This window comes from Syngnathus floridae, chromosome 4 (genome assembly GCF_059516105.1).
Source record: "Syngnathus floridae isolate MCC-2025c chromosome 4, RoL_Sflo_1.0, whole genome shotgun sequence".
NCBI lineage: Eukaryota > Metazoa > Chordata > Actinopteri > Syngnathiformes > Syngnathidae > Syngnathus > Syngnathus floridae.
The window spans coordinates 19,177,596-19,190,318 of NC_142416.1; the positions used below are offsets into that span (position 1 = coordinate 19,177,596).

General features: G+C 42.9%; 1 protein-coding gene and 1 long non-coding RNA gene across 2 annotated transcripts in view; one reads left to right on the top strand and one right to left on the bottom strand.

Annotated features, from left to right (window-relative positions):
- The window catches only part of LOC148399731 (uncharacterized), a 124,963-nt gene that overhangs the window by 63,692 nt on the left and 48,548 nt on the right, over positions 1–12,723 (bottom strand). The gene's annotated exons all lie outside the window — the stretch shown is intronic.
- Positions 6,690–9,734, top strand: pou4f2 (POU class 4 homeobox 2). The gene is made up of 2 exons (XM_088374532.1): positions 6,690–7,359; positions 7,542–9,734. Exons 1-2 carry the CDS (start codon positions 7,105–7,107, stop codon positions 8,523–8,525), a joined length of 1,239 nt encoding a protein of 412 aa, XP_088230658.1. The 5' UTR covers positions 6,690–7,104; the 3' UTR covers positions 8,526–9,734.

Below are 12,723 nucleotides of genomic sequence, written 5' to 3' on the forward strand. Positions count from 1 at the left end.
CGGGGAGGGGCTCGCCTGGGAGTTCCTCAGGGCTCTGTGTCGACCCCACTGTTGATTTGCTATAATTCCGGTTGGCGTTTGGAGCTCCGCACGACACCCGGGATTGGTCGCTATTCAATCTCAGCGACTACACTGTCATATATATTTTTTATTTTCACTGACTGATGCACTTTCGCCGCTTCCATTCCCATTCATCGCACTTTAGCCTTAAGCGCTCCCGCACTGTCGCTCACTTTTAAAGCGAGACTTCCACCTCAAAAGCTCGCCTGTCATTCCTTCATCCAAAACAGTTGTTTAGAGGTCATAGACAAGAACGCTGCCTAAGCAGCAGAAGCGGCGGCGGCGGCGGCTTCGGCGGAAGGGCGGGAAGCAGCCGCGACATGACAGCGTGAACCTTATTTATGGGATTGATTGAGGTATCCGTGTCTTTTGCCTCGCTTTTTTTTTTTCCTCTCTCTCCCGGCGTTTCCATTTGTGAATACAAAGCTGTGGTGACCCATAAATATTACATGGTGTGGAGATGCAAAGCAGGAATTAATGACTGGGGCGTGCGTGCATGTGTGTGTGTGAGAGGGAAAGAGCGTGGCAGATCCCAGCGGGATTGTGCTTAGACAGGCGGGCATGGTTAAGGGTTTGGTCACACACACACACTATTGGGAGGGTGCTAACCTGCTCGTCTCTATATGTTCATTCTTTTACTTACTCATCTTTTGAGCAAGGTAGCAGTACAGCTGAATGTGAAATCACGACAACAAATATAATAAAATTTAATTGGGTGATTAAATTCAAAATATATGACAATGACCTTTCTGGGGGGTTTTCTATGCTTTTATTGATTTTAATGAACATTTTGGGACGTTTGCACCTTGCTCACTGTTCTAGTATTTATGATTTTATGAAGTTTGTCCAAGCCCTGCTCACGCCTACAAATAGCAATGTTAGCAACAATGCTAACGCATGAGGAGGCTAGCAAAATCAAGCGATATAACATTGTGACATTATCTGCTCTTCATTCATGAGCACTTGCACAAATCTTAGAAGCAGCGTTAGCATTGCTGCTAATGATAAAATGATCATTTGCATTCTGGCTGGTCCAGTATGGAAGCGTATGAATTCGGATATTTCTTTCATAAAAAAATTGTGACCAGTATGTGATGACATCATGATGATGCAACACCGAGTATTTACAGTGAAGATGGCATCAAAAAAATCCTCTTTAGCTTTCTACTTAGCGAGATGAATGATTTGAGGAGGGCCCACTTGACACCTGTCACCCGACCAACCATGCACCATTACCTCTTGGAGGGGAGGACACAAGAGGATCATGGAGGGGAGTTATGGGGGGGGGAGTGACTCGTTCTCAGTGAACCAGCGGAGCGTTTGAACAACATTAGCGTTACAGACCTGCGTTTTCATGGCCCTGTCCAACCTCCTGAACGACTCACTTTGATCACCGCGTGTCATCACCGCTGGCTCTATGCCACTTACATCAAGATAATGTTACACTCCCAGAGTCGGCAGGTAGCTAGCGTTCTCGTCATGTTAGCATGCTAAGGCTACTGGTCGCAGAGAAAATGTGGAATTGCTCACGCCTATGCAGCTATAATTCGATTTTGAAGGGCAGTTTTGATCCAGTACATTTCCCTGAGGGACTCCACTCAAAATTATTTATTTTGTTAGGTCAACTTCATTCAGAATCGTATCTATTGAGACAAGTGAATCCTTATAAATTACATCCTTTGCAAGAAAGAAAAATGGTTCGGAACCTTTCATAAAAAATAAATGGATCTAGTAAAGTTCCCTGAGGAACGCCAGTTGGGGTAAATTTTTTCAATGCCTTTCCTGTGGATTTTTACTATTTGCAGACCGGCCTTGGTTCCTATTCCTCCGCAAGGATTTGCTCCCACATTTCTGGAAAGGAAAAGCTGCCATTATGCATAAGCTATTTGAGTCGTACGTTTCCCACCGGTCGATTTCTAAATCGCACAACCTCTGGGACCTCTGGATGAATGTAAATGGACAGAAAACTAGCTTTCGATCGTGTCGGGTTAACAACGCTTCATCATCTTTGATAGACAATAAACAAACAGGTGAGAGTGACGATGAACAGCGGCGACGCTCGGCTGTGCAATACACACACTCGCGCACACACACACTGGATTGCGGTGGAAGAAAACTGATCATTATAGCTGATGAGGCGGCGATGACAGCGTGACAGGCGAGAGCTTTTTAATTTGTCAGATCACATCGTGACACGCGCCATCACACGGCGGAGGAAATCTTTTCATTTGTGCAGAAGAAAGGGGGAAAGGAGGTCAATTAGCATCACGCCGCTGACAAGCAATGTATTACCGCGCGGGACAGTCAAACTAATGAGGGATGTTCGCCCCGGTCTCAGCTTCACTCCTGCGCGGGATTAATCACTTTGCATGGCACTTGACATGCTTTATGTGTGAGAAGGTGTGACTCGAGTGTCGACGTACGAGGTCAGGTTCACTCAAAGGAACATGGAATGCCTCGTTTGCCCGCGCCTTTAAATGCGCTTCACGGCATGACGTCCTCAACCGAGCGGTTTTTCCTGGTGGCCACCACGCCCTGTTAGCAACAATGCTTTTTTTAAGCAGAGCTATCAACATACAAATCCAACCAACTTAAATGTTAGAGACAGCCAGGATAAAAAAAATAATAATTCAGAAAATAATATAATGCATTCACTTCCATTGACTCATATCGACGTCAAAGTTGTATTTTAACTGGGCTGCCAGCAAATTAGTTTATACTGCAACTTAATATCAGGGGCAGAATTGATTCATCTGTTTAATTAACAAGCAGATGAAAATAATTTTGTCAAAATATGTCTCGGGCGAATCTTTCATAAAACATGTTTCTATTGGTTATTTAAATAGTGTTCATGTCATCAAGCAGACACGTGTGCTATCATATTGTTCGGTGACTTCCATATCTCACAAAGGCAATATGATGGCCACCAGAAGCAGGGAAAGAAAAGATTTCATTTCATTTTTTTTTTTTTGTCTGCCAGAGAGGTTTTTATTTGAGTGTCCGTCAGGTATTATACGCCTTCATATTGATCCATACTACCTACAGCTATGTGACACTATTATGAGACTTGACCTTCTCATCTGCTGCCCCAGCAGCCTGTAGGCACGTGGCGCACCGGACGCGGGGAAATCTCAGGCCGCGGAAATACGAGCAACCGAGTCACACCATCCCAAAAGGTTGCTTGCTGTTTTGTGGAGTTCTTCAACCACTAGACAGTCATCATCTCGGGTTATCAACACTAGTGTACAGTTAGTATATTAATTTAGCCACCGTCAAAATGCTGGACTGCGAGAATCCGACCATTGCGACCAATTTTTTACAAAAGAACAAAAAATACATAAAAAATCATACCTAAATCAAAATCTAATGATGATAAAAGTTTAGATACAAATAACGCAAAAATGTGTGCTAAAAAGTTAAACACAACTGAGCAGTACTTAGACTGCAATACTTTCTCATACCACTAGAAGGAGCCAGCGTGTCACAACATTTTCCGCAAAGATTGAAAAAGATCTTTTTTGACTTACTGCAACTATGACTACCCATCTCCGCTGCATTTTTCAAGCCGTTAGTCGTGATTTGCTACATCATTATCCACTCAAGAGGGGCCCGGCGCCACTTAGGCAATCCCTTCTTTTGGCCCAATGCATTTAAACAACACATTAAAGCCTCGGAGGCATTATCGCCGTCCCAGGTACGGAACAGACGATCAAATATAAATAAAGCCTCCGTTTCCTGACCTCTCGCTTGTAAGAGTTGGGAGGAGGGAGCTCAGAAGCAGTCGGGAGACTTCATTTACTTCTCCCTCTCTCTTCCTCGGTGAGCAGAGCGGAGATTCGGTAATAAAAACAGCTGTCTCGGGTGGTCTCGTGTGTAATTGGGATTGTTAACATGGAGAGCTCCTGGGGGACGATGATGATGGTGGGGGCAGGGGGGGGGAGTGGAGTAGCAGTCGGCGAATCTCTTTGTGTAACGCAGTGAGAGAGTAGAAGAAGCAAAAAAAAAAAAAAGCAAACAAGTCACCTGAGTTGTAGAAGCTTTGCTGCTTGCGCTCGCTCTGTTTTACTTTTATTTTCATACGCTGCACTTTTGCGCTGCCAGAGAGCCTTGAAGTCAACGCTGTGTACTTTTCTTCTTATTTCTCCGAGCGGAACTCCACCGAGGTTTGACTTTTTTAAAAAATGTTTTTTTTTTTTTTCAAGTAAGGTAAGACTGCACACCTCGCAGCCCCTAAAAACTACAAAAAATTTGACTTTCAATTACTGTACGCGTGTGACGGCGCCTGGAAGATGATTTGCAAGGATGTGAAGGAACAACTGCACCGCGTGTTTTTCAGCTCAGCTTTCCTGGAGGCCTTCTTGGAGTTATTTGAATTTATCTGAAGCAATCAGAGATTATCTTCTCTTTATCAACCCCCAATAAATTCATTGAAATAATGTAACTATGTTACAATTAAATAACAAATAATTTGATTGAAATAAATACATGCATTGAAATCATGTATATTTTTCTTCTTTCCAGTTTGCATTCAGATCAGTTGTATGTTTACTTTTTAAATGTGACGTTAATAGAAAGAACTTGATGCAGAATATCAAATATTCTAAGAAGAGCACATCTATGTGAAAATGACAAAAACCTTTCACATATTGAATTTTTTCAGCTAGGTGTGGGAGTGGCTAGTGAATGTCAAGGGGTGGCTGCAGCCTCCCCTAGCCACCACCTAGCTCCGCCCCTGATCCATCGTAATTCCTACTAAATTTGCTGTGAAGCTGCTCAGATTTTGCCGAAAATCTGTTTTTACAATCATAAAACATCTAGTTTTGTATTGACCATTTTTTCTGTGTTGGGGGGGCATAAAATCTTATTAAATCTGCCTGGAATATGCTATATAGTGCTCTGTATTATTGTCAACAGCTGCTTAAATGATATTGCCATTGATCCATTTTCTGACTCCTCACCAGGGTCAAGGTGTTTTATTTTAATAAAATTCATGCATTTTTTTTTTTTTTACGAAATCCAGCCTCTTGAGAAAGGTCCAAGCTGATGTACTGGACAAGACAAATCCCGTACACGCCATATTGTTTTCAAAACAGCTATTCATTACAAGATGATGTCTTTTCAAGTCTGTCGATCCTTTTTGTGCAAAATCCTACAAAATCCTTTTGGGAATCGTCTCCATGCTGTTATGTTTTATTCAAGATAATTCCTGTGCAAGCGAGATTATTGAATTGTGACATCTAGTCATTATCAGGTGTGTTTTCAAATTTGGACAATTGACTTTTGCACCAAAAAACATTGTTTGGCAAAATCCTACTAAATCCTTTTGGGAATTGACTCTGTAGTTTTATTGTCATTGAGATATTTAATTTGTGGACAAGCTATATGATAAAAATATATTAATATATTCATAACTGCTGCACATTCTCCTTCACCTCATTTCTTTGGTAAAAAGCTAATTGTTACTCATAATTATAAATATAAAACAAGATTTATTCGACATATAGGTAGGGATTTTTTTTTTTTCCCTTCCGGCTCACCCGTGTATGAAAATTTCATATGGGGCGATTTAGCGTGGTGAAATATGAATGCTTTCTTGAAAATTTTATCGGGGGGCAGGCGTACATATACGTACATACATGCGAGCAGACACTGATTGGAAAGGCGTGACGTCACTCATGAAAGCGTTCACTCACTCCTGAGAGTGGCGAGGGGAGTGGGGGGGGGGGGGGGTGATGCCTGCAGCGCCCCCTGCCGCACTGGGGGAGGTAACATGGCACCCATAAATTAAACAAATGAGCCGCCTGTTAATTCCATCATTGTTTGACGTTTTAATGCAAAATGACAACCTGCTGTCACATACATTTTTATTCAACGCGTTTTATTTTTGTTAAAAGCTCTAAGTGATCACTTGGTTTTTGGATTTGTGAATATGGTGATCATTCTACACCTATACAACTAAACATTTTTATTTGTCATTTGTTTCTAAAGAAATTTCAGACGATTTTTTTTATTTTAGAGCATATTCTATTTCACAATCTATCGTGCCAAATTATTACACAACCTTTGTTCTTAAATATTTACTTAATTGTTTACTTAATAATTGCAATATGCTTTTTGCTTGCTTATTGCATCTCTGGTGGGTAACAGTAGCTAAGCTTTTGAAATATTAATAACATCCATTTATCACAATGTAATACATATACACACACCAACAAATTATATATATATATATATATATATATATATATATATATATATATATATATATATATATATATATATATATATATATATGATTATTTATGATGAGTTTTATGATTTAAAAAAACGAATTTCGACAATTAAATAACATTTGGACTAAATTGTAATGCATTAGAACGATATTCGAAGTTCATAGCTTTTGAGTTGAAAAAGATTGTAGCAAAACAGAGGTACGGTCAAATTGCGCGGAGTCCCCCCTGCGGCGCCAACGATGCGGCGCCTAATGAAGAATAATAAATCATGAAAAAGGGGGAGCTGGAGCAGGTGTGTGTGTGTGTTACGCGCGTGGGTGTGTGTGTGATGGCGAGAGAGAGAGAGTGTGTGAGGGAGGGAGAGAAAAGGGGCGGGGACCGCAGAGTCAGTCTGCCCTCCGCCTAGGAGCGTCGCCACTTGGAGTCCCAGCAGCATTCGGCATCGTGGCGGAGCCTCGGAAGCCAACCTGCGGCCACCTGGAAACTTTCTCTTCCATTAAAAAATCATCCTGGCTAACTCAAATTTTTTTTTTTACGGCTATTTTTTGACATTCTTGACGTCAACAAGGACTCATCTAAAAAGCTTCATTTGATTTGGGGATTTTTTTTCGCGCATGGAAAAAACGAGCTGCATTCGTTTTGAAAAAAACTCGACGTGTTCTAACTTTTTTCCCTTCCCTGCATTGATTGAAATCCCAAGAAAGTAGAAGACGAGGTGGAGGCGGAGTCATCCCTTTCCTCCCCAGATTTTTTTTCTTTTTTTTTTTGTTAAAAAGGGGAGCACGGCCGCTTGCTCGGACCCGCCGCCAACATGATGATGATGTCTCTGAGCAGCAAGCAGCCCTTCGCCATGGCGCACGCCAGCCTGGCCGAAGCCAAGTATGCATCGCTGCACTCCGGCGCCAACATCTCCACCTCGTCCACTTCGTCTTCCGCCACTTCTAACGCGGTATCCTCCTCCTCGGCTTCCTCCTCCTCGGCCTCCTCGTGTGCCTCCTCCCGCCACAGCAGCATCATCAGCACCAGCTCGGAGGCGATGCGACGCGCCTGTCTCCCCACGCCGCCGGTAGGTAGCCACATTCTCGCCACGATATCGCGGTTGAGCGTTTAAACTCCCGTTTGCCCCCACCCCCTCCCTATAATGAATTTTTATGACCTTTTTTTTGGGTGGAAATGTGGAAATGGAAGAAGGGGGTTGCCAATTCCCAGCTGAGAGCCGTCATGAGCGCGTTCCATTTGCAATTGCAGAGCAATATATTCGGCGGCTTGGACGAGAGTCTGCTGGCCCGGGCTGAGGCGCTGGCCGCGGTGGACATCGTGACGCAGAGCAAGAGCCACCTCCACCACCATCACCACCACCACCCGCCGCCGCACCACAGCCCCTTCAAGCCGGACGCCACCTACCACACCATGAACACGCTGCCCTGCACCTCCTCGTCGTCATCGTCCGCCTCCTCGGTGCCCATCTCGCACCCGTCGGCGCTGGGAGGAGGAGGCGGAGGAGGAGGAGGCGGCGGCAACGGCCACCATCACCACCACCATCACCACCACCACCAGCCACACCAGGCCCTGGAGGGCGACCTCCTGGAGCACATCACGCCGGGCCTGGCGCTGGGGGCCATGGCAGGGCCGGACGGCTCGGTGGTGTCCACCCCGGGACACCCGGCGCACATGGCGGGCATGAACCACATGCACCAGGCGCTGAGCATGGCGCACGCGCACGGGCTGCCGCCGCACATGGGCATGAGCGACGTGGACGCGGACCCGCGCGACTTGGAGGCCTTCGCCGAGCGCTTCAAGCAGCGGCGCATCAAGCTGGGCGTGACGCAGGCGGACGTGGGCTCGGCACTGGCCTCGCTCAAGATCCCCGGCGTGGGCTCGCTGAGCCAGAGCACCATCTGCAGGTTCGAGTCTCTGACGCTGTCCCACAACAACATGATCGCGCTCAAGCCCATCCTCCAGGCCTGGCTGGAGGAGGCGGAGAAGTCGCACCGCGAGAAGCTCAGCAAACCCGAGCTGTTCAACGGCGCCGAGAAAAAACGCAAGCGCACGTCCATCGCCGCGCCGGAGAAGCGCTCGCTCGAGGCTTACTTCGCCATCCAGCCGCGGCCCTCGTCGGAGAAGATCGCCGCCATCGCCGAGAAGCTGGACCTCAAGAAGAACGTGGTGCGCGTGTGGTTTTGCAACCAGCGGCAGAAACAGAAACGGATGAAGTACTCGGCGTGCGTTTAAACGCCACGCGCAACCTTTTCCAACTGGACGCTTTGTATCATATAAGTTCCTATTTGAAAACAAACAAAACACTCCTTTTTCATGTCTTTGTGCATAAGAAGAAGAAAAAAAAAGACAGCGCGTGGGGGGAGAAGGAGTCCCGCGGAGCGTGCAAGTAAGACTTCAAAATTCCACTCATCTTTTGAATTTCACACAAAAACAAAAAAAAGGGGACAGAACGCGGAACAACTGAGAGCACTTGGGAGTCACTGCAGGGTCCACGAGAAATTTAACAATAATAATAATAATGATAACGAAGACTGCCAAATATTCATCTTTGTAAATGTATCCTTTACACCTTCGTTTTCGTGTCTAAACGTGCAATTTATTCGTATTAATTCCACTTATTGCGTGTGTGTGTGTGTGTGTGTGGGTTGGGGGGTTGGCAAAATTCATCAGGGATGGGCAGATTTGATCAAATCATCTCCAATGTTTTGTTTTTACAGTCCAGCGTGGGCCTGCTGCTCCTTATGAACTATTTATGGAGTGAGGTCATGTTTACTTCATTACATATTTAGTGGGATTCCCCCCACACCCTTCACCGCCCCCCCCCCCCTTCTTCTTCTTGTTTTTGAACGAATTCTCACGTTTTCCACGAACATTTAAGGTGGTACAATCGCTATAAATAGACAGTATATATATAAATAGATATTATTTCCACCCCTTCCCCGCTATTTATTTATTTATTTGTACAAATATATGCGTCGTTTTGCTTGTACGAATCACCTCGTTTGATGAGTTTCGATTGATCGCTTCGTGGAAGCGGGAGAGCGAAATGTAAATAATGTCATCGATTGCACATTTATTCCAATTTTTTTCCCTGTATTTGCTGTTTTAGCTGAGGTATTTTCTGTATGGTGTATGTTGATTTATTTCAAACGAACAAAAACTCCCGGTTAAATTAGTATTAATACTCCCCCCCCCCTCCCCGCTTATAATTTATTCATGGAATTTTATTTAACAATTGCAATGTGTGTTTCATGAGAGAACAAACTTTGCCATTTGGAAGGAGGGGGAAAAATCCAAGCAGACATGCTAATGTTATTTTGTATTTATGAATTCATCTGTTTATTTATTGATAAGGTAGGAGGGGAAAACGCTTTATAGCAACACAGCAGTGTGTGCATGCACAACTCCTAATATCAAATAAATAAATTGGGCTACCTATCACGCGCTGCCATTTTTGTTGTTAAAATGCAACTTGGATTATGATTTTTTTGAAAAGGTGTCACGTGACTGGCGGCAGCCCCATGCACAGCTTACGCTTACCTGAGAGCAAATGCTAATATTCTATTAGAGGCTTAATCAGGGGCTCTACGGAGGCCTGGAAGGCTCCCTGGAGCGGTTCGGGGGGGGGGGGGGGTACTGGGCGGGGGCTCTTGCCAGATGTCAGCCTGCCAGAAAAACAGCTCGCCTGCCAACGAGGCCCCCCCCCCGCCCCATTACCCTTTCCCCAAAAATACCTATCTGTGTTTAAATCCATCCTTTGAAGGATCTGCATGAAGATTATGGAGAGTTTCAATATGCGCGCGCGGGGAGAGCGACCGACCGAACGTGTCCTTCGAAAGCCATACCGTACACAATCTTAGGTACACCTGATCACATGACGTCAACGCCAGAGGGTGGCAATATTCGAAAGACTTCGTGCCATTACATTAGGTACACCTGATATACTGTGATTTGACATTTGAGAATATTTCCATTATTTAATCAAGGATATTTGTTTTCTATTTATAATGCAGTCACAACATTAGGTACATTAAACGGTGTGTTTTACTTCAATAATTTCTTCAGAAATGCTTTTTTATATTGTATAGGTATTTGTGTTTATATATATATATATATATATATATATATATATATATATATATATATATATATATATATATGATTATGTACACACACACACACACACACACAAACTATTTGTAGGCACATCAGCGTCTAGTTATAATAAAATTAAGATAATTTACTATACATATTGGAGTTGCATACCCTATTGTATACATGATACATACTAACAGGGTGCTTCTTGGGTCAGAACTGGAAAAATGCGGTTCTCTAGTCTTGAAATGTATTTTAAATGCACAGCACTCACAATCTAGTACCAATGGCTGTCGCCCAAATTCTGCCTTTGAAAACAAAATTATGGTCGTCATCTAAGAAATTGCTCAAAAAAAAATCAAGTGCTTTGTAAAATAGTCAAGACAACCGAAATATTTTTGTAAAGAAAAAAACAAATGGAGTGTCCCTCAACAACAAACACATGACTGAATTCATACTCATTATTATCATCATCTTTGCAATGGCAAAATTAGATATTTGGTTGTCTTCCTAATAAACACATTGACTGATGTCATCAAGAAGCTCTTTTGTTGCAGACAGCCATCAATTAAAAGATGCCCCCGGTACACCACCCACCTCCACCCCCCTCTCCTAAATGAGCCATTCACTTAATACGCTAATAAGGGCGGAATTATTAAATTACACATGGAATTATGAAAAGAAGATCATTATGAAGCGCCACTTAAGGAGTCATTAGCTTAATTACTGCTGGTCAGGGAGAGCCGAGGAGTGTGTGTGTGAGAAAGAGGGTCTCTTCGGGATGTGAAATTAACAATGATGACAAGCTGCACGCTTGCTGCTTTGGCACCCACGTGAGGGACGCGAATCGATGGTACACAAGCGCGCGCACACAAGAGTCCACGCACGCAATATTGTGAAAAACAAAAAATGGAAAAAAATATGAACATCACAGCATACACACATCATGGAATATTTACAGACACCGCTATTCGCGGGAAAAGGACCAAGCCGGTCCGCGAATAGCGAAAATCCGCCTAAATTTGACGTCCTTTGAAAAACATTGGAAGGAAAAAATTTTAACCCGAATAATTATTTCCCAAAATGTTGATAAACATTCAATACATGCTTGAATACACAAAATAAGACTAGTAAACGATTAGTAAATTGAAGACAAGCTATGAAATTGCAACACTTGCAAAAAATCAGGTTGTTCTCAGTCTGCTACTCGACAAATTAATTTCCAACAACTGACAACAAACTGCTCACTTCTCTCTCACTCCACCAAAAACAATGTAATACTTAATAAATGTCAAAACAAAATTCCAGATTTATTTCTAAGGGATTTCTCTTCTATGCATGCACACATCACGTAAGTACCGTGCATTGAAAAATAAAATTAATAAAAATTAAAACAAAGGGCAGCAGTCATCATGACAACCTTTTTTGCTTCTTTTTTAGTGTATTATTATTAACATTATTATTATTATATGACTCTTTTGGTCACAATATATATCCCACTATCACTCCTTCCTTCTCACACAACCCCCCACACGCACGCGCGCGCGCGCGCACACACACACACACACACTGAGGGGCTAGTGATGAAATTTTAATGAAGTCAGGGACTGTCGGAGCTCCGCCTGGGGACTCACGAGTGGAATATTTTAACTGTACATTTACGCCAAGTGTCTGCCTTTCAAAAAAAAAAAAAAAAAGGAGACGTCGCACAAATTCGACGTCACTGTAATCAAACAAAACAAAAATTTGATTTGTCAACGTGAACATGTGGCCTCTGCAGTTATTTATTGTGGTGAAATATTAATATGAGAGTTAATATTAATGCATCCGTTAGTGTTTTAGGTGTTTATTTTATACCCCTCACACATACAAGCAATCAGCTATGATTTTTTTTTTTGGGGGGGGGGACTACAAGATAGCTTAATATAGACAGTTGTCCTCACTTGCGACTGCTAAATATAATGGTTATCTTATTTTATTTTTTATTCAGACAGAAATTAAGTAAATATTTTTTACATTAAATTGTAAAATCTATGGGGCACATTCCCAATGAGAAGCTAGAAGCTAATTTGGCTAATGTACTGAACGGATAAATTAATAACATTTATTTCAATTCTTAAATACCTAAAACATTCTTTGAAAATTAAAAAAATAAAAATAAACAACGTATATGTGACCACCTGCTCACACATGCGTAGACGAGACTTGACGCCTCTGCATTAAACATTTATGACTTCAATGCTTTTAAACACATGAAAGAAATCACACGAGGAAGGCTTTTCCAGTTTAGTATATAAAAAATTGCCGTGAGAGAGAGAAGCTAACAAGAGAGAAA